This window comes from Manis pentadactyla, chromosome 5 (assembly GCF_030020395.1).
Source record: "Manis pentadactyla isolate mManPen7 chromosome 5, mManPen7.hap1, whole genome shotgun sequence".
NCBI classification, from domain to species: domain Eukaryota; kingdom Metazoa; phylum Chordata; class Mammalia; order Pholidota; family Manidae; genus Manis; species Manis pentadactyla.
The window spans coordinates 155,271,145-155,293,021 of record NC_080023.1 but is presented as its reverse complement, the minus strand read 5'-3'; the positions used below and the strand labels follow the sequence as shown (position 1 = coordinate 155,293,021).

General features: G+C 46.6%; 1 protein-coding gene across 7 annotated transcripts in view; it reads right to left on the bottom strand.

The window, feature by feature from the left end:
• Positions 1-7,611: 7,611 nt before the first annotated feature.
• The window catches only part of RALY (RALY heterogeneous nuclear ribonucleoprotein), a 110,102-nt gene continuing 95,836 nt past the window's right edge, over positions 7,612-21,877 (bottom strand). For 5 of the 7 annotated variants that reach the window (XM_057502918.1, XM_036902530.2, XM_057502919.1 and 2 more), the window contains 8 exons: positions 15,312-15,576; positions 14,131-14,203; positions 13,895-13,942; positions 11,683-11,849; positions 10,846-10,959; positions 10,489-10,667; positions 9,224-9,272; positions 7,612-7,964 (listed from right to left, as the gene is read on the bottom strand). In XM_057502918.1, the coding sequence (XP_057358901.1) occupies positions 9,228-9,272; positions 10,489-10,667; positions 10,846-10,959; positions 11,683-11,849; positions 13,895-13,942; positions 14,131-14,203; positions 15,312-15,576 (891 nt within the window). In that variant the 3' untranslated portion in view covers positions 7,612-7,964; positions 9,224-9,227. Of the gene's footprint in view, positions 7,965-9,223; positions 9,273-10,488; positions 10,668-10,845; positions 10,960-11,682; positions 11,850-13,894; positions 13,943-14,130; positions 14,204-15,311; positions 15,577-21,781; positions 21,804-21,877 lie in introns of those variants that run through there. The other 2 variants (XM_057502922.1, XM_057502920.1) reach the window with 2 other exon arrangements.

The following is a 21,877-nucleotide window of genomic DNA, read 5'->3' as shown; positions in this document are numbered from 1 at the left end:
GAATGCTATGAGTATGGACTTTGAACAGTCTGGAGTGGCAGTTTTCCCCTGCCATTGATTATATGCTATACATCTGTACAATGGGAAAATGCCTACTTCAAAGATGGTGAGATGTGTATGTAAAAGTGCTTAACCCAGGCCTGCCTGGAACAATTTTCCTTCTGTTGAATGCTTCCCTTAGCCTGAATTTCCAGGGTCAGAGGGCAGGAGACTTTATGGCTGGCAGTACTTTTAAGCATATCCCCCTTCCCAAAGGTTGCTCCTATCAAGTGTACAAATCCTGAGGACTATAGGTATTGCTTGCTTCCATTTTATGGTGACCATTGGTTTACTTATTTCCTGTTAAAGACTGCTGTTGGGATGGTTGCCTGTCTCACAGCATTCCTGACAAAACCTGCCACCTTGGCTATAGAAGCATCAAACTCTCCCAAGGATTTACAACAGGGACATAATCCTCGGAGCTTTGTCTCATTAATGGTAGTGCTTTTGAAAGAAGAAAGGACAAACACCTAGGTGCCCTGTGGCTGCCATGACCCCTGTACTTTGAAACTTTCCTGATAACATATTCCTGGACCCTTCTAATTACTGCCCCTTGATTTAAGCTTGGCTTGTTTTATTAACAGCATTTGAAGCCACTGAAGGACCAGCTATTCTAAGGGATAAACATTACTGGATATTCTTCATGTTAAACACCATCATTTTAGTGGGCAATTTTTAAATTATTTTCATCAGCTGTAGATTTTCATGAGCCTTTAAATGAGCCAAAAACTAAATCAAAGCCAAAATGCTACATGCGATGAGAAGTTTTTGCCAAACCTAGTCATATACTGGGCAACAGCTTCAATATCATTAACTATTTTGGCCTCAGAATTATGGCTGCTCCATTTTTCAGTTCCACATATACCAGTACACTGTAACAGATGCCTCTAATGTTTCTTAATCACTTACATAATAAGTGGCTAGTATTACCAAAGTACCTACTTTGTGTTAAGCTGTTCTAGATTTAATCATTTAATTAGCACAGCAACCCCTTGAGGTAGGTATATTGTCATCCCCATTTTACAGATAAGGAAATGGAGACTCAGAAAGGATGAACTTACCCAAGGAGTCATTAGCTGGTAAGTGTGGAGCCAGGATGCAGTCCCAGGTATTCAGGCTCTAGAGCCTGTACTCTGCCTCTGCAATGCTTCCTTTCAATTCAGTGTCAGATGCTCAAAAAGTAATACCCAAATGCCTAGAGCAAAAGGCAGTCTCTGTCCTCTAGGAGCATATAGTTCAGTGAAAATGACAGATGAGCAAACTAGTAATCCAGTCAGAGCTATGAAAGTAGCAGCCCCACCGGAGGGCCAGAGCTAACTCAGGCCAGGAAGGTGTCTGAAAAAGTGACTTTTCAGCTGAGCTATAAAGGATGAGGGATAGCCAGGTGAAGATAACATCCCAGGTAAAGGCATGTGTAAAGGCACAGTAACCAGACAGCCCTTTCCAAAATTAGTTCCATGGGGCAGACTGGGGGAGAGCCAGTGTTGAGCTAGAAAGAGAGAGGAATGAATCAGATCCTGGAGGGCTTATATGCATGCTAGGGGGTCTGGAATTCACCCACTGGGCAGTGACTGACTAATGGTGGTAATGAGGAAAGGCTGATGGGAAGTAAGTGGCAGGGAGATGACTAGTTAGGTTATTGCCAGAGTCCAAGTAAGAGAGAAAAAGGGCTTAACCCAAGGCAGCGGGATGAAAAATAGGTTAGAGCCAAGACATATCATGGAAAAGTTAAACTGACAATGAGAAGATGCTGACATGGGCAACAGGGTGGACAGTTGGCTATTCCCCAGATGGGGGATTCATGAAGAGAAGGATTGGAGGGGATGCTAGAAAGGGCAGGTCTCGACAGATGTCTTTACGGACATCTAAGTGCAGCTAACAGATGGACAACTGTGTATATCCCCTGGTGCTTCCGGGGAGGCCTGAGTTATAGGTGGAGATTGTGGAGGCATGAGTGTGATCTGATGCCACAGGTCTGGTCAGCTAAGAAAATTAAAGAGGTGGAGAGGTGCTGGCCTAAGAGGAGGAGTCTGCAAAGGAAACTGCAGAGGAGGAGGAGGAGACTACGGTCACAAGAATCAGGTGAGTTTCAGAGTTATATATGATCGGCATGTAGGAAGGGACTGCCTGTGTTTGCATCATGCCTCCACCTCTTCCAAGTGACATGACCTTGGCTGGGCAAATTGTTCAACCCACAGTCTCAATTTCCCAATCTGTAATAATGTGGGATGAGTATCTCTAACTCTGGGAAACTGTTGTGAGGGTTAAATAAGATAATGCAATCTGAGTTAAAAGAATTTGGCAGAGCATCCAGGAAATGCTAACTTAATATACTGTTATATCCCTCTTCCTGTAGAGTTAAATGCTGCAGAGGTAGAGTATAACACAAAGGTAGATGCTGAATTGGATTGTTTGTATTTGCTCTATATAATTATTTAGTCGACCAAGTCACACATTCCTTTTTAAAACTCTTATGGGCAAGAATGAATGAAACAGTCTCTGGCTTTGGGCAGCTTCCTGTGTGGTCAAGAAGCTCGACACTGGAGCTTGCAGGGGGTAAAGGAGATGCTACAGGTAGGGTTTGAGTGGTAAGGGGGTGTGTATTAGAAGGAACTGCAGGGTGGGGAAGACATGGGGTCCAGGACAGAAAAAATGGGCAGTTTTTCTTCTGTGCACCCAGAAGAACCAAACGTATGCACTTGCCCACACAAAACCCAGATGCTGCACCTTTGTGAAGAACATCCTGATCCTAAGCTCCCACAGGAGGTGTAGAGGAGGGGTGTGTATCAGGAGCCCACTCACCAGTCAGGAAAGAGGTGTTCTTTCATTTATACAAGCAGGAGGACCAGTTGGGCTTGCCCCACAGGCCTAGCGACTGACCTGGTGACTCCGGACTGCACTCACTCACAGATGTCAGAACACCAGAAAAAGCCTTCTTGCTATTATCTTCCTTTGCCTCAAGTTTATAATGTTGTATTGGCTTTCTCTTTGTAAACTGCCTGAAATACATTTTGGAAAAAGGTGAGTATAAATAGAAGTAGAAAAGAAATTTCCTTTATGGAAACTTGGTCTGTTATTTTTTAAGGAAAAAAATTACCTAAATCTGAATTAGGTAATAGTACCATCATTTATTAAGAGTTGTCATAATATGGATATGCTCTTTTCTGGTTTTCAGACTGAGAAAGATGAGGCTCAGAGAGGTTAAGTGACTTACCTAAGGTCACACAACAAATAGTCTAGATGGGAACTCAGTTTAACACAAAGCCTATATACTCTTAACCCAGTCCCCCTAAAGTACAGCAAGCTATTTAACCTCTTCGAGTCTCAGTTTTTGTTCTGGTTATCTATTGATATATAACAAATCACTCCAAAACTTAGTGGCTTAAAACAACATTTGATTTTATCCCTCATGGTGCTGGGCTTCTAGTGGGGTCAACTAGGTAATTCTCTGACAGTGGCTGGTCTGGAGTCATTCCAAAGGCTTCCTCACTCATGTCTGCCAGTCTATAATACTAGCTGTTAGCTGGAACATGTATTGTTTCTCCATGTAGCCTTGGCTTCTTCACAGCATGGTGGCTGGGTCCCAAGACACAAGAAGTGGAAACTTGTCAGCCCAAGCCTCCCTTTTTCCAGCAACAGAACTCATACTTTCCTTTAGGGATTCTTCTCCTTCCCCCTCCACCCTTACAGACCCTGTGGCCATGCTCTGCTACTACTTAGCACCTGCCTGAGAAGGAAGCCAACACAGGAAGCAGAGCTGAGGAATACAGAAACAGATTGCTAATGGCAGTTTCTGAACCCGTAGGTCCCACTGGGTCTGAACATCTACCCCTGGATTTTTCATTTTGTGAAACAGTAAACTTACTCCTTTAGGCAGGTTTGAGTTTACTCATTTCTAAAGTTCACACCACATTCACCTAAAGCGTGGCTGTGGAGATAAAGTGTGAAATGTGCTGTTTACAAAGTAGATTTTCATGAGGTGGTTTATTACCATGGAACTTTATTATGAACAATGTGGCCACAGGTGGAGGGATTTTGATTGGCTCCAAGTTAACCAATGCCCCAACCAGGATTCAAACCCAGGACACATAGCTCAGAATCTTTTGCCCTGTTCTACCTTCTATTACTTCTGTAATCTCATCGGATGGCCCACTGCATAGTATCTAGTGCCCTTATGACAGAGGATATGACCTGGCTAGGGTTGGCTAATACCTCATACTCATATACCCACATTTCAATTCTTTGCCAATAAAAAACTTGATCAAACTATTAAATTACTATTCCTTACTAGTATAAAAACTGCTTCAAGTCCAGTAGCTTCTACTACATGTTCTGAATTGGCAAGTGAAATGAGGCCTGAGATTAAAAACAAATTATGGCCATATTTTGAAAGCCCCCAAATTAAGAGGAGTTTGGCCTTAGCCATGTGAATTGCTTTGACCAACGGAACCTTATAAACATGACGCAAACAAGAGCTTGAAGATCACTTGCATATCAAGGATTACCCTATCTTGCCTGCTAGATGCTGGGAATATGTGGTCTAATTGCCCCATTGCCCAGCCAACTGCTTGGCAAGTGGGCGAGTTTATCTGGGACCAACTAGCCCCCAACCAATTTGCTAACTGACTTCATTCACACAAGAGCCCAGAGAAGTAGAACCACCCAGCTGTGCAAAACCCAAACTGCCAAGCCACAGAATCAAAAGCTAATAAATGTTTATTAAAGGTACTAAATTTTGGGGTGGTTTGTTGTAACAACAGTTAATAACTGATGTAAGGCCCATTCACTATCCCTGACCTAGTCCAACCCCTCAGATCTAGCCAGAAAACGACTTACCCAGGGTCACAAACCTTACTGACAGCATGCTCTACCACCACTTAGCACCTGCCTGAGAAGGAAGCCAACACAGGAAATCCACATAGAGATCGAGTCTACACTACCTCCAAGATGGTTACTAGGATCACAAGTGAGGTGTCAGCTCTTGAAAACATCTAGAGAACACTGGTGCTTCGGGCAGAATCTGGTATCATGTTTCTTCACCATCTCCTTTTGGTTTCCAGAGGTTGGACAGAAAAATGCAAACTGTTGAGCAATTGAATGGGAGTTATCTTTCCTGGTCTCAGACATGGGAAGGAAGGGCATGTATATGCAGGGTTTTATGAATGTGAACTTCCCACTCAAGGGCCCAACTCTGAGCTGTAGTTCAGGGACTTTTCTGGAATGCCAGGATAAGGATCCCATTGTCTGTCCAGGGGAGGTCCTGGTGCTGGGGTGATTACACAGGGCCTATGGGTAGGGCAAATGCTTCCTGCTTTGAAGAGGGTCTTCCCTGTTCTTCTTGGGCCTTCTGTGCCTGATATACTAAGGAAGCCCATGCCCCTGCTGTTCCACCTGTCCGCCAAGCTCTCAGTCAAACATTACTGTGCAGGGCCTTGTAGTCTGTAAGTTGTTATAGTACAATACGCACAAAGCACTTGGCTCTGGAGACATAGGAACAGTGTGACCAGCCCTTGGTGTGAAATTCACCAGACTCCAAAACCCTTTCTTTGGACTCTGCCCAAGTTCCAGTCCAGGTCAGCTGTTCCCCACCTTAAACAGGTCTGCTAGAGCTGGGTTTTGGCCTTTGGGCAGCAATGCAAGTTTGGGGGCTCACAGATTGGAGGGCTATGTTCCACTGAGGGCTCTTCAGGAGTGATGGGACACTCCCTGTGGACCTACCTTTCCTCTGGACACCCTCTTCTTCATCTCTCCTGACTAAAACCTTCTGTGTTGAGCAAGCTGGGCCAGGGCCTTGCCTAGTTCCCAGAGGCAATGTTTTACCCCTGGTCTGGATCTCTCAGTCTGAAAGCCTCAACCTCTACTCTTTCTCCCCTTGCTGCCCAAGGTCCCTGGCAAGCAGACATAAGAGGACTGTGATTCCACTGAGCATCTAAAGTACCAATGGGGCAGAAATATCGTTCCAAATCACACCAAGGGGCAATGACCACGCAGGAGGGGAGGCATTTGGCTCAGCTTGAGTCCAGAACTCTAGCTGCCTTGGGACTTGCTAGTGAGGTCCCTGCATAGCTTGGGAATGCAGACACACACTCAGGTTTCCTTCAGACTGCTGGCCTGCCAATGGCAGGCAGGATGACTGCCCTGGGAGGAGGACATGGGACAATGAGACTTCCTGGTTTCCACACTCAGGGGAGCCTGAGAACTGTCCCAAGCCTAGCTTCCATCCTCCACGAAAACCCAGAGCTAAAGCCCAGGGGAAGGTTGGGGAGAGGTTGTGTTGTATAACTATTGGTTTGAAACAGGATTCTCAGTAAGGATTCCAGCAGGCCTGTAGACTGAGGAACATGTAAACATGGAGGGAGAGCTCAAACCCCTGATAACGGAACTGAGTTTCCTATGTTACACAAGGCTGCCCAAAGGAGAGAATGAACAATTCTTGAACAGAAGGCTGGTCAGGGAGACTTTGCAGAAGTGGGAACACTAGGATAGCAGCTCAATGACTGGGTACTTCCTAGGTAGAGAAAGTAGAAACAAGAAGATGTGCCAGGCTTAGAATGAAACATGTTTCTGGGTGTCTGCCGACCTACAGCCCTGTACCAATGAGACCAGCCTAAGTGGCACACTTGGACCACCCAGTTCACTGGACTGTAACTTGAGAGTGACTCAAAAAGAGCTGCTGTGGCAGTTGATTTTCTCTTGGGAACTTAAATGTAGGACTACTGACCAATTTCTGATGGGGATCAAAGGGAAAGGGGGGGTAAAGTTAGGACAGAAGTATAAGTTTAAAGGAACCTGGCCAGTTGTTATACAACACAGCTGATGTCTAAACAGGTGGCCCAAGATAGGTGCAGACAAGTCACATGTATCCTGATGCCAACTTCCTATTCCTTGAGGTTAACTGGGGTGGGGCTCTATTCTTGCTGCCTACAGGTGTGAAGGACTTACTCTGTATGGCTTCAATGTAAGGTTTCTACAGGGTCAGGAGAGGTGGGGACTAAAGAAGAGGCCAGAGCAAGCAAAATCATGTACCCCACATTCAAGAGTTGGAATTCTTTCTTGATGGTGAGAAGTCAGAAAGGAAAAGTTTTTATGTAGGCGTGAGCCATGATTTAGAAACAACACTATGATGGCTGGTGGGGAATGGGGCAGGTAGGCTGGGAAAGGCCAAAGGGCGAATGAAAAAAAGAAAGTGTCCTAAACCAGGACAGAAAAAGGGGAGAAGCAGCAGATGTTAGAATCATTTTAGAGCTGGGAAAGACCAGACTCAGTGAGAAGCTAAGGGGTGGACCTACTGCTGCCTGACCAAGTAGGTCATACCATGTGGCACTGCAGCCACCAAGGTATTCTCATGGGCACTGGCACATCTGACCCTCCTCAACAACCCTACCGGCCATTTTAATCCCCATTTTAGCTGTGGCTGGAAACTAAGGCTCATATGGATCAGTACTGAGCACCCTAGACAATGCTCCCTGCAGAGAGGAGTAAAAGATGGGTGGAGCAGACTGGCTTTCTGGTTGGGCAGGAGAGCCAGGGTACCATCATGAGAAAACACAAACCATCCCATCTCAGAGAAAGTTGGGATCCAATCTCTTTATTGTCAGGGTCCCCTCCCTGTGGCCACCCTCCCGTCCAAACCTATAGAAAAACCCCAAGCCTGGGAGTGTCCTGGGGAGGGGAAGCAGAGTGTGGAGAAACCTCTGTGCTCTGCCCTTTGGACTGGGCAGGCCAACAGAAAGGTGCATGGGGAGGGGAGGCCAATAACTCCACCTGCAGAGGATGTGGCATGGCTGGTATGTGGGGGGGAGGAGGTGCCTGCTGCCAGCTCTCCTCTGGGACCCGCTGGGGGTGGTATCCAGGGGTGGGTGCCCAGCTCAAGGCCTGGTACAGTGCACGCCCTTCTCCTGCCGGTGGCCATCGCTCCTGTCAGGCTGAGAAAGAGAGAGACAAAGGAGAAACTAAGGCTGAGAAGAAGAGCCCCTTGTGCTCCTGATAATAGGGGCTGGGAAAAAGAAAGGGAAGAATGGTATTTGCTACTTACAGAGAGAGATGCCAGTGCTCTGACTCTGGCCTCATAATTTTCTGGCCATGCAACCCTGGATGACTCTCTCCCCTTCCCTGAGCCTTCATTTCCTCACCTGGGCCCCTGCACCTCACCTGTGAACTGACTTAACGAAGTAAAACTTAGCCTCCCTGAGAAAATAAAGTGAAGCTATAAGAGGAAACACTGCATATGTAGAATTTCCGAAACTTAGTAATATGGGAAACCCTTGCTGGTGGAGCATCTCACAGCATGAATGTGCCATGTGTAAAGAAACCTCCGTTGTTTGAGACCTTCCTCTACCCAAGCCTGTCTTAAGCCCCCCAGAGGCATAGGGCAGAGAATCAGCAGAGCTGGTGTGGCCCTTAGGGGAGGGGCAGAGTAGAGTGGTGAACACTGGCCAGACAGTGGGCTTTGAGGCCACATACCACTGTATTCAAATCTAGGCTCCACCAATGACCACCACGGGATCTTACGAGATATATGGTATCTACCTACACCCTTCAGTGCCTCAGTTTCTACATCTGTTACACTGGCACAATCATAATCCTGCACAGTTGGGGCAGCTCCTGGCACACAGAACAGTTCCTCCCAACAGGATCAAGTCCCAGCCCCTAAACCCGGCACAATCATCACCCTTTTGACAATGAGCAGCAACTTCCTACTATACAGAGCTGGGACAGAAGCCATAGGAGGTTCCTGGCTCTTTCACACACACTGAGGGCTACCAGAGCTCTGTGCCTCTGCTAAGGCTGTCCCCTCACATGTTTCTGCTCAATCCTAACCAACAGCCTCAGCTATACATCACTTCTTCCAGCATACCCCTCTTTGACCCCCCACCAGCTCCTCCAGCCCTTATCATCCTGCTCATACTGGCTGGTATTGGTTTGTATCTTCCTCCACCAGAATTGGAGCTCCTCAAAGGTAGAGATGGACAACATACCTCAGAGTATGCCAAAGGAACCGTTGCTAGGTGAGCATGGCTAGCCCATCCATGGCTCCTAAGCCCATGAAGCCCCCACCACAAAGGGACATGGCGGGATGGCCGGGGATGGAGGGACCTTCACTGCTGGACACAGCATTACCCTGCCAGTTCTGCTTCATGGCATGCCCACCACTTCATCCCCCTGCCCGCCAAGACCGCCGTACCTGCTTACTGCAAGGCCCCATCCTCTGCATCTGTGTCCTGGCTGTGCTCCTGATAGAGAGGAGGCAACAAGAAACCACACATCATTCACTGCCAGTTCTGAGTCCTACCCTGGGGCCCAGAGCACACACTCAGAAAAGGGAGAAGGACAGCCAAGGGGAAAGACAATGGGGATAGTCTACACAAGGCTGGTTTGGGATCCTGACAGTGGTCTGAGGGCCCTTTCAAAGAGAAGGGACTGTGTCAAGGCAGTTCTAGGCATGGAAGGGGACACATTTCTGCACAGAAAGACCTCTGACTATGGTAGGCTGAAAGCCTAGTAAACTGGTGAGCAACCCATCTTTGAGCCAGCTAAGCCTTCATTAGGGCCTTTACAGAGACCACTATGCCTAAGAGAGTAAGATGAAGTATCAGATTAGGTTCAAAGGAGAAATGAGTTGGGCGTGAAGAGGACATCTTAAGTGGCCATGAGCCATCTGTCCCATGCCAGAATCCAGCAATGATGAAAAGGAGAAAGTTCCAGACTCAGTGAAGAAATCTGGGCTCCTGTCCTGACTCAGTTCTTATTGGCTATAAAGCCCTGAGCAAGCTACTTGATTCCTCTGAGCATCAGAAACCTCATGGGGTTAAAATGTGGGCTAGAGTAATACTGCACAATACAGGGCTGCAGTTAAGGTTAAATGAAGTTAGAAACTATAGGGCCTGTGTACACTGAGTGTCTCTTTAGGTAAACAAGTAGTAAGCACCCAAGAGGTATCTCATACACTCAAAAGCTGGTCTACCTTCCCAGTTATATAGGCTCCTTGCCAAATGGCTCCCCAGCCTCACTCTAAAGAATTCCAGCAACAGGGAGCTCACTCCCTCATGAGACAGCCTATTTTGTGTTCAGACATAAATGGCTTTTTGAAAATCCTCAGTTGGAGTGGATACCGATTCCTGTGGCTTCCCCAGGCCATCCCAGTCCTGCTCCCTAGAACTCTGTAGACCATGTGTGCTCCCTTGAGCCCCTGATTTCCCTTCTCCAACCCGTGTGGAAAACGGAGTCTAGGATGGCCCGTCCTCAGTGGGACCTCTAACTGAAGGCTGAAATACACAGCTACTCCCGGCTCATTCTACCCTCTTCCTCACACGACTAGAAACCCTGGGAAGGAGGAAGGAGAGAATTCACAGAGGAGCCAACCAGCTCAGAGGCTAACCCCACCCTGCTGCACTCCTGTGACTAGGCGTGCAAAGTCTGGTCTCAGCAGCTCCCTAGCCACGCCCTCACCAGCTCTTCCTCGCTGTGGGTCAGCAGCCCCTCCTCATCACCGTCGTCTCGAGCCTGTGCTTCTCCCTGGGGTGTGCCTGCTTCAGAAGCTGTGTCCTCCTGGGGGGCTGGCGGCCGGCTGCTGCCACCACTACAGCCGCCACCGCTGCCACTGCTGCTGTCACTTTTCTTCTTGCCATCTAGGGGGGGAGGGGCGGGAAGAGGAGAATAGAACTCAGCCTGGGGCAGCTGCCAAGGGCAACACCTTGTTGGAAATTTAGGGCTCAGCATGGTGGGTCCAGGTGGGACTGCAGACCACAGTCCCTCTTTGCCCCGTGCCCTGGTCACCAAGCTGGACAAGTAACATTAGAAGCTGACCTGGATTAGCCTTCTGTTCCTCAGCAATCTGCTCCAAGCGACCCAGCAGGGCATCGATGTTAGACTTGATCTGCGTCAGCTCTGTCTTGATGGTCTGCAGCTCACTGCTCTTTACTGGGAGTGGAGGGAGTACAGGGCTGTCACCTGGGGTCTGGAAGCTTGACACTAACACAAGACCCTAGCCCCACTCTGTCAATCAGGAAGACGGTTCAGTGGCAAGAATTGTTCTGTCTTCTGTTCTTTTTCTGGCCAGGGAAAAGCCTGGAACTGCCCATGGCTTTCCCAAGACCTTCTGGAGGCCATTCCTCCAGGGACCAGCTCACGTTTCTAAACCTGATATTTCCCCCCAACCTCTCAACTCCGAAAGGAACTGGAGATGGATAAGAATGCAGGTGTGTGGTGTGCACCTAAGCAAGCATACATGTCTTTGCTTGAAACGCAAGGTGGTATCTGTCTTTCAATGTGTGTAAATGTAGATGTTTCACAATCAGATTTCTCAGGTGCCCAACTGTAGCATGTGCACAACAGGGTGATTGTGGACTAGCAGACCTGTGTATACCTGTCCTTGTCCTTACTAGAGGAAAAGACACCTCCTCCTCACTGGGCTTCATGTCACAGCATTGGACATTCTGTGCCCAATCCAAGCCTCTCCTCCTTTTCCTCTTGTCAGCCTTTTCCTCTTAGAAATGCATGAAAATACTCACTTGGTTGTGTTAGAGCTGCAGAACTGTGGGAGATTTGTTCCTTTATCTATTTTACAATGTAAAAAAATGTGATTCTATTACTTTGCTAATGAGAAAAATAAAAATTATCTAGAAAGAAAATAAAGTCACTCACACTTGATCTTGGCTGAACCGGTGGTGATGGCAGTGGAGCGGGCAAAGAGCTTGACGGGTATGGTGGTTTTGACACGCCGGACCAAGGGGACTGTGACCCGAGGTCGCTTCACAGGGACTGCCCTGGGCACTGGCACTGGTGACAGGCGGCCCCGATAGTCGAAGAGCCTGTGAGGGCAAATGGGCCAGAGGCTGCAGCATGGCCTGTGGCCAGCAGGGAGCACTGTGACTCTAGACCAACACATGCATGGCTGGTAAAAAGCTGGGCAGCCTTTGCTACACACCTCTGCCTGCTCCCAACAAGCCCTGAGGGTGAAGAGGAAGTGTTCTCAGGACCCTAAGGCTGCTGGGACCCTCACTACATCTACCTTTCCTACCAGCCAGCCAAGGTAAAAGGCAAGTTAATGGTTATAGCCCTATTAAAGAGAGGTAAAAAGTAAGACCAGTCTCAGAGAGCCTTCCCTAATCATCTTGACATCTGTATCTGCTCTATTACCTGACAGGCTTCTCAGTCAACTGCCACCTCAATGTCTGGTCAGAGTTTGCAATTCTCCCTAAAGAACCAATCCCCAACTGGCGACAGGGAGGTATAGGAGTAGGGGCTAATCCTTAAACCTGCCTGAGCTTCAGTTTCCCATCTGCCTAATGAGGATGGCTACCCCAAATTTGCTGCAAGCCCCCAGAAAGCTACTTGAGGGCAGAACATGAGAGAACCTGGTTAAAAACACACATTAGAAGGTGTGAAAAGTGAAAGACCAAGGTACTGAGACCCTTAAATTCAGGGGCCTATGACCTCAGAGGCATAAGGCTGGAGTCCAAGCTCCTTTCCTCATTCCAGGCCCCCTTAATCACCCCATCCTTCTTATTGCACTTCAGAGATGGAAGGCATGAGGCCCAACAGATTACCATGGTGGGGCAACTCAATTAGACCCCTGGACTCCCAGGTGGTATGTTGCTCCCCACAAAATCACCCAGTCCTTTCCAGGAGGGCTTCTTTCCTGATCAGGCAGAAGCTCAGTAGGCTGAGTAGGGTTGTCTCCCACCACATCTGCTGCTATCACCTTTCTGCAGGGAACGGTGGCCTCAAGGGTGCACTGTGGCATCACTTCCCTGATGACAGCCAAGATACCTGTCATCACCGGGCAGTTCAATGCCCCATGCTTTGGTGCTCTTTTATTTAGGGAGCCTCTGATCTGAGATGGTAATGGCTGGAGATGGAGAGTCTCTGGGAATGGACCCAGTCCCGGACCCTGCATTTCTGCCCCCAAGGGGAGGGGACGGCTCTGGCCTTGGTCAGAATCACTGACAGAATCCCAGAGCTGGAGGAGCCCTGAGGGATCACTAGGTGCAAGCCCATTTCATAAACTGGGAGGGGATTTGCCCAAAGTCACAAAATCCATTCAGTGGCAGAGCTGAGATTAGCACCCAGGTCTTCTGACTCCCAGGTTGGGGCACTTTCCCCTACACACACGGTCTCCTAAAACCATTCACAGGTGAGAAAACCAAGGCTCAGAGAGGTTGTTCTTCCTGGATAGCCTTGGTCAGGCTGAGCAGAAGGGAAAGGAGGGAAGGAAAGAAGTTAAGAGGGGAGGAGGGAAGGAGAGTGGAGGAGAAGTTTGGGCCAGTCCCCAGCATGATTTCCACTCAAGAATGTGGCTGGGGCATGAGTGGAGCCCAGTCTCAAAGCTGGGGTCTGGGTAGGCATGGGACTTACAGGGCCACAGCCTACCAGAGACTAATGCTGACCTCCAAAGGGCCACAGGCCTTTGGTGATTAATGTTAGGCCAAGAGGCTCAGGCTGAACTCTTGAGGTTCCTTGCACTTGACTAGGCACTTAAAAGAGGTTAAGTAGATTGAACAGCAGATGCATGAGTGTTCAAATTCCCTGCACCTGGCCACACACCTTGTTTTGTATTCCACCTTGCTATGTTTATATGTCCCTTTTTCAGTCCCAAGTCTTACCCCAAGATTAAGAGAAGAGTGGTCACAGAGTGGGAGACAGTGTAGGGTGGGGGGAACTCTGGCCTAGACCTGCATAACTGGACCCTAGTCCCAGCTCTGCCACCAACTTGTGGAACAGCATTGGGCAGATGCCTGTCCACACCTCTGGGCTCCGGTTCCCACTTGGAGGACTGGGTGAGCTGCACCAGTAATCTCTCAGGACCCTTCCAGCTTGGCTGTTTCATGCCTGGGCACGCCCCTCCCCTGCTCACCTGTCGTAGAAGTCGTCCCGGTAGTAATCATAGTCAAAGCTGTAGCCACTGGAGAAACAAAGGGGAGAGGGCCAGGGCTTAGGGACGGCCGCTCAGCCCACTCTCTATAGGCCCTCATCTCCAAATGCCTCCCCAAATTCTAGGCTTGCCACACCATCACCACCAGTGTTCATTCCCTCTACAGAAAGAGAGATCAGTCCCACCCAAAGACAGACTGACAAGACAGAGTGCCCCACCTGTATATGGCAGATGCTGCTCTCTTTAGCCCCTTAGGTCTGTTGGGCTTGGGCTCTCCAGCCATGTTGATGTCTGTGTGGATGGAGGAGGCACAGTCAAGATGCTGGCAGGACTGCAGGGTACCTACACACCTATTATTACCCCTGTGCACATACACAGCAACATATGTACTTACATGATATACACATGAACTTTACTAATATGGCCAACAAAGGTTCTTCACACATTAGACTTATACCCACATATCACATGGAAATGCCTGTTAACATATTTACATTCAGACACATGCACGCATGATCACAAATGTATCACAAACATGCCGTGTGTATCACCCACACACATTCTCAAGTACATGCATATAAACACATGTATCAGGTACACATCTTCACACATGTCTACATATCCAGGCAATAAAGTCACACACACAGTCAACATATATACTGCTCTCAAGTAAACTCAGACTTGGCTCCAACACCATATACATACTGCCAATAGGCAAATGAACCAATGCACTCAAATGTTCTGCCCACCATCTTTATGCCTAGAACTGTGCTTACACATTCAAGTACATTCTGATACACAGACACTCACTACTATACACATAGGACATGTCCACATGTTCAGTTATATCCACATACCAGGAATATAGACATCCCTTCTCAAACATGTACAGGTACTATAAAGTATGTGCATGTACACAAATACAGTATATCCTCCAAGGTAGACCACCACCATGGATAGCATGGCCATGCCACATGTACGTTACACCAAGGTAAAGGGCTCTTTATTCACCTTGTGCTCCCAGTCCCTTCTCCTGACTCTCACAAAAGCTTCTAACCTAAGCCATCTGAGCTCAATGTAACAGGCTGTGCTAGTCTACCTATTCCCTTTCTCTGGGGTGTCTGCGTTTTAATTGCAACTGTAAGGCTTGCACTTAAGAGTCACTGTGAAACCAGGCACAGGACAGTAACGCTTTTCAAAAGCTTTTAAAACTTTTCCCTACAACTATGGATTTTATAACTACTTAATTTATTACTTAAATATAATTTACTATTTCAATTATAACATTTCAGGGGTAATGGTGGATAGAACAGAAAACGGGCTAAGAAGGGAGCTGGAGAGTGAAGGCTAGCACCTGCTCAAGAGAATACCAGGAGAAAGGCTGTGGAGAGATGCTTACCGAGGGTCTGCCCGGCCAGTACCCGCCCATTCTCTCCCAGCACAGCTGCTCGGGCATGGCGCTCGTTGGCATACTGGACAAAGGCATAACCCTTGTGCACAGAACAGCCAGCCACACGGCCATACTTGGAGAAGATTGTCTCCACATCTGACTTCTTCACCACCGCTGTGTTGAGGTTTCCAATGAAGACCCGAGAGTTGATGGACTTGGGGTCATTCTTGTTGGTCACGTTGCTTGTCTGGATCTTTAAGGACATGGTGGCCACCTGAAGAAAGAGAGTTGCTGTGAGGCTGGGTCCCCCATGTGAGCTCAAGAACTGCCCATGGCCCACATCCTGGCTAAACTTCCTACACACATGCCTCTTATGGCATCTAGCCTCCCTATTTTGTTCATCTCACTTTCTGCTGACTTCATGCCAGGTACTTTATGTTCCCTCACTTGGTACTGACGTGATAAGCAGAACCAATACATTTTACAAGGGAGGAAATATACATTCGGAAGTCACAATGCTAATGGCTGGCAGGGTTGCAATTTAAACCTGGTCTGCTTGACTCCAATTCTTTTAAACTCATTCCTTCAATACTCATCTCAAATGTTATCCCACACAGGATCTAAATATGAAGACCCTCCACAGCTTTCTTCTGTCCCTTCCTTCAATGTAGAAGCATGGCAAAGAGGTCACATGGTAATTTTAAGTAATGTCTGCTCTAAAACAATACTGAAAATTGCTCAGTCTGTTCCAGACATGGTCCTAGCCATGGCTGCCTTTATTGGTACCAGCCACTTTGGAAAAGGTGAGCAAGGTAAGGGTCACTGAGCACTCACTGTGGGCTAAGGGTGGCATGTAACATTGGATAGTCCTATGACCCCGTGAGCGTTATTATCATTCACATTTACCAGAAACAGACTCCAACAAGTTCATTAACTTACCAGGAACAGGCATTCAAACCCAAGTCAGTTGGGTCCTAAAGCCCAATTCTTTTAACTTTATAATGCTCCTTCCTACAACTAAACCTAATTTAAATACTACAGTTAAGTCAGCATATTTACCTGAGAATTGTTTTTAGAAGGTTACTTTTTTATAATTACCCGTTCTTATATTTAGTCAAATTTGTTTGCTTAGAGATGCTGCTGTACCTACTCCTTGCTCTCTATCCTCTGACAACATCTTGTACCCCAAAGTGCTGTACAAATCTCTCCTAACCCCCTCCCTGGACAGGTTGCATCTGGACACAGGCTCCAGAGGGAAAGGGAAAAAGGAAGCTCAATTTCAGTCGGAAATGCTTAACATTAAGCCTTGGCATTTATACTTCCTGGCAATCTTCTACTCATTGGCAGGGGTTGGTGCAAATCCCTTTTGCAGTACTATCTCTATACCCCTGAGCTACTTCAGAAGGTACTGAAGACCCCAAGTAGTGTATAAAACTCTCAACAGTCTAGGCTAACCATGAACACCTGCCTATTTACCTAATCTTTTTAGGCAGAGGGAACTTTCCAGTGAATTAGAGCAGATATGAGTATAAGCTGGGAAATCTGTGTTTCTGTCTCACTAGGGTAGGAGGAAACCCTTTTCTACTCAATTCTCCCAGCCTGGCAGCTGGCATGTTCTGATCAGCAGATGGCACTGTTTGCAAGGAAACCATAGACTGGCCCTGAGAATGGTTCTGGGAAAGAATTTGCTCCTAGGGTGGGCTTGCAGTAGCTCCATAAGCTCTATGAATATAGTATGGTCAAGTTGTGCACCATCCTAGGTAAAGGAATGGGGCTAAGAGGACACTGCTACTAATGAAGGGCTCATGTTAGCTCTGGGACTGGCCTGGAAGAGCAGACTCTTTTTGTTTGTTCCTCAGTTTACCTTTGCATCCAGTCATCAATGTTATTAAGCCGTGAGGGACACAAATATATTACCCATGAAAAACACCTAACACACTGTCCATATGCAGCAGGAAATGCTCAAAATGTGTCGCTTCCCTTGGGCTCCATTCCTCACATTTCTGATAATCTCTCCTACCTGGATGACAAACCATTTAAAGATGAATTTCTTGTTTATCCACAGGGATACAAAAAGTTTGTGAGGCTCCTCCCTGGACATCAGATAACTCTCTGGTTGGTGGGTTCAGCTCAAAGCCATTAAGTTTTAGCCAAGGGAGATGCCACCTGCTTTGGCTGGAGGGAACCAACCAGGTCGGAGATGTGAACTGAGACAGAAAGAGCAGAAGCAGGGAATGATGGTTCAGAGACTAATTGATGATGGCTAACTGCCACTAACCTGGCAGGGACATGACAGTTACTGAGTTCCCTCAAACCACTGCCAGGAGCCTCTAACACTGCTGAGCAGGAAGCACTTGCTGAGCACCTATGTCCACATAGTAGGCTCAGCACAACTTGACTGGTGAGTAAAGTCCTTCAGGGTCTGGCATAGTCTTTTCTCTCATAACAAGGGGTTTAAGACAATGTACATAAAAGAACTTGGCAAACTGTGAAGCTCTTTTTACAAGATCTAATAATTTCTCCATCTGAACTTCTCTATTCTACTAACACTGCCATTTGTGGGTCCATTCTACATGAAGGTCAAGGTCAGACTGAAGCACATTCTGAATTATGCCAAGATCTGCAGAGAGGATACGTGTGTGTGTGTGTGTGTGTGTGTGTGTGTGAGTGCATGCGCGCGCGTGCACGCTCTGGATGATGAAATCTGCAGAATTACAGAGAAACCACCTGAAGCATGCTTCAGACATCCAACCCCTGTACTCCCTATCTAAACAGCCCCTAATCCACTTTCAAAGGCTGCACACTCCTAAGGGACAGGCTGCACTACTGCTGTACATGCTCCCTAAGCTCAAGGGGACAGGTGTCAGTTGGCATGCGGAAAAGCTTTTGAGCTTCTACCATGTCCATGAGACTTCTCAAAGTGAGGGGTGGAGATGGTGGTGGGAACTGAAAAGGCAGTGTGCCCCAACTACCTCTCCTGTTTTCTAATTTAAATTTAATTCTAAATTAAGACATAGTCTTCCAGGTTATTATAAACATAACAATTTGTTAGCTTCACTCATAACCTTCAACTGTTTAGACATATGGTACACATACGTGGGTCTCCATCTGTACACTTTGTGTCTGCCCTGTACATGTTAGAGGCATGCCTGACAAAGACTGGGGCAAAGTAAGTGCTAAATGAAGTTAGAGAGGAAGCGGTGAGGATCATGTCCCAGGAAGTGATGAGAAGCTAGTTGTGGCCCTGCCATAAGTAGGGGTAACCACTGGGAACTGAAATCCCAAGTACCCTTTTCTGGTCTCTGACCCAATACCCACCTCTACAGACCAATCACCCCCAACTCAATTCTTTTTTGGCTCTTTTAGGCTTCCCCCTAGCTTGAGTGGGAGCACTAGAAAACACTTGACATCCTATTCAGCAAAAGCTGCTTGACGTGAGATTGGCTTAAAGATGGCAGCACGAGACGTGAGACAGAAACCTCCTCCAAAACCACAAATATGAAAGTATAGCAAATACAACTAATCCTGAAAGAGCAACAGGAAAGAAGGCTGCAAAAGACGGCAAACACCTGGAGAAAAGAACAGACCTCATTGAGCATGATAAAGTACCAAAGCCATGATTCGGAGGGACCCAAGCCCTTCCCCCACCCCAGCTCACTGGTGGGAGGAAGAGAAACGGAGCGGAGAGGGCTTGGAGACCAAGGACTGCTGAACAACCAGCCCTGGAGATCTGCTCTGGGAGCATGAACCTACATTACATGGTGCTCTGGAGATTAGAGGGGTTGGAAAACAAAGACAGGCAGAATATTTGGAGAGACTGAGATTCCAGCCACTTATGGAAAACAGGTACCCACAACCAGCCACTCTGGGACAAAAGAAAGGTAGGTACTTTGAAAGACTTCCCAACAGCAAGAGGCCTGCTAAAGGGGTGAGGACTGCACAGAGCTTGCTGCTCAGGAGAAAGGACAAATGGACAAAATTGTCCCGGCACACTCAGCCCAGGAGGATGGGAACTTTCAGGAGCCTCAGGCACTCCATCCCTGTGGCTGGCAATGCAACTCCAAACCCCCAACACAAAACGCAGCCTGCCACTCCTTCCTCCAGGCTGGCACCAGCTCACAAACCTGCTGCCCATGCCATTCTGCCAGGCCAGCCAGAGGGTGTTCCCCACATATGGCAGCTACAAGGGCGTAGCTCCTCCCTGTGTGTTTGGCCCATTGGCCCTGGCAGTGAAGGCAGGCAACTGCAGTTGGGAAGCAAGAAAGAACTCTTTCCTCCCGGCAGGCACCAGTGCCGTGAGCCTGTGACCCCTGCCATAGCTCCAGGGGCTGAGCAGCTCCAGAGAGTAGAACTTCTGGGCACTAGAGGGCAACATCTACACCAAGTTATTATTACAAATATGAAAGGTCAAAGGAACCTGGCACAAACCAAAATCCTATAAACACCAGAAAGAGGACCAAGTAAAACTGAACTCACCAATCTTCCTGAAAAAGATTTCAAAATAAAAATCATAAGCATGCTCACAGAGCTACAGAAAAATATTTAAGACTACAGGGAAGAATTCAAGAGATAAAAACTTAGAAAAATAAAGTATGTGAAATGAAACATACAATGGAGGGATTTAAAAGTAGATAAGATGAAGTACAGGAGACTGAAAATGAAACAGAAATTAGAGAAGACAAATACAAAGAAGTTGAAGCACAGAGAGAAAAACGATCTCTAGCAATGAAAGAATATGGAGAGAACTGTGTGACCAAACCAAATCTAACAGTTTTTGCACTATAAGGGTACAAGAAGGAGAGAGAGGAAAAGGGATATAAAGTATCTTTGAGGAGGTAATTGCTGAAAACTTACCCAATCTGGGGAAGGAGATAGTCTCTCATGGAGGTACACAAATCTCCCAACACAAGGGACCCAAGGAAGACAACATCAAGACATATAATAATTAAAATGGCAAAGATCAAGGATAATGTCAGAGTATTAAAAGCAGTCAGAGAGAGAAAAAAGGTCACATACAGAGGAAAACCCATCAGGCGATCAACAGACATCTCAACAGAAACCTTACAGGACAGAAGGGAGTAGCATGATATATTTACGCAATGAAACAGAAGGGCCTCAAACCAAGAAGAATACCCAAGAATACTCTACCAGGCAAAATTATCATTTAAATTTGAAGGAGGGATTAAACAATTTCCAGATAATCAAAAGCTAAGAGAATTTACCTCCCACAAACCATCTCTACACTGTATTTTGGAGGGACTGCTGTAGATGGAAGTGTTCCTAAGGCTAAATAGCTGTCACTAGAGAAAATAAAACCATAGTAAAGGAAGTAGACTGATCAATTACTAAGCAAATGCAAAATTAAGTCAACTACCCCTGGAAGTCAGTCAAGGGATACACAAAGAGCACAGAATATGATACCTAATATACAAAGAAGGGAGGAGGAACACAAAGGAGGAAAAAAAAAAAAGAACCTTTAGATTGTATTTGTAATAGTGTACTAAGTGAGTTAAGTTAGACTGTTGGACTGTAAAGAAGTTGCCCTTGAACCTTTGGTAACCATGACTCTAAAGCCTGCAATGGCAATAAGTACATATCTATCAATCATCACTCTAAATGTAAATGGACTGAATGCACCAATCAAAAGACAAAGAGTCACTGAATCGATAAAAAAACAAGACCCATCTATACGCTGCCTAGAAGACTCACTTCAAATCCAAAGACATACACAGACAAAAAGAAAAGACATGGAAGATATTTTATGCAACTAATAGGGAGAAAAAAGCAGGAGTTGCAGTACTTGTATCAGACAAAACAGATGTCAAAACAAATAAAGTCAAAAGAGACAAAGAAGGACATTACATAATGATAAAGGGGTCAGTCCAACAAGAGGATATAACCATTATAAATATCTATGCACCCAACACAGGGGCACCTACATATGTGAAACAAATTCTAACAGAATTAAAGGGGCAAGTAGAATACAATGCATTCATTCTAGGAGACTTCAACACACCATTCACTCCAAAGGACAGATCAACCAGACAGAAAATAAGTAAAGAGACACAGGCACTGAACAACACATTAGAACAGATGGACCTAACAGACTTCTACACAACACTCCACCCAAAAGCAGCAGGATACATATTCTTCTCAAGCGCACACGGAACATTTTCAATAATACATCATATACTAGGCCACAAAAAGAGCCTCAGTAAATTCAGGAGGACTGAAATTGTACCAACCAGCTTCTCAGACCACAAAGGTATGAAACTAGAGATAAATTATGCATAGAAAACGAAGAAGCCCACAAACACATGGAGGCTTAACAACATGCTCCTAAATAATCAATGGATCAATGACAAAATAAAAACAGAGATCAAGCAATATATGGAGACAAATGAAAATAACAACTGCAAAATCTGTGGGATGCAGCGAAGGCCATGCTAAGAGGAAACCATATTACAGTACAGGCTTACCTTAGTAAAGAACAATCCCAAATGAACAGTCTAAACTCACAACTGATGAAACTAGAAAAAGAAGAACAAATGAGGCCCAAAGTCAGCAGGAGGGAC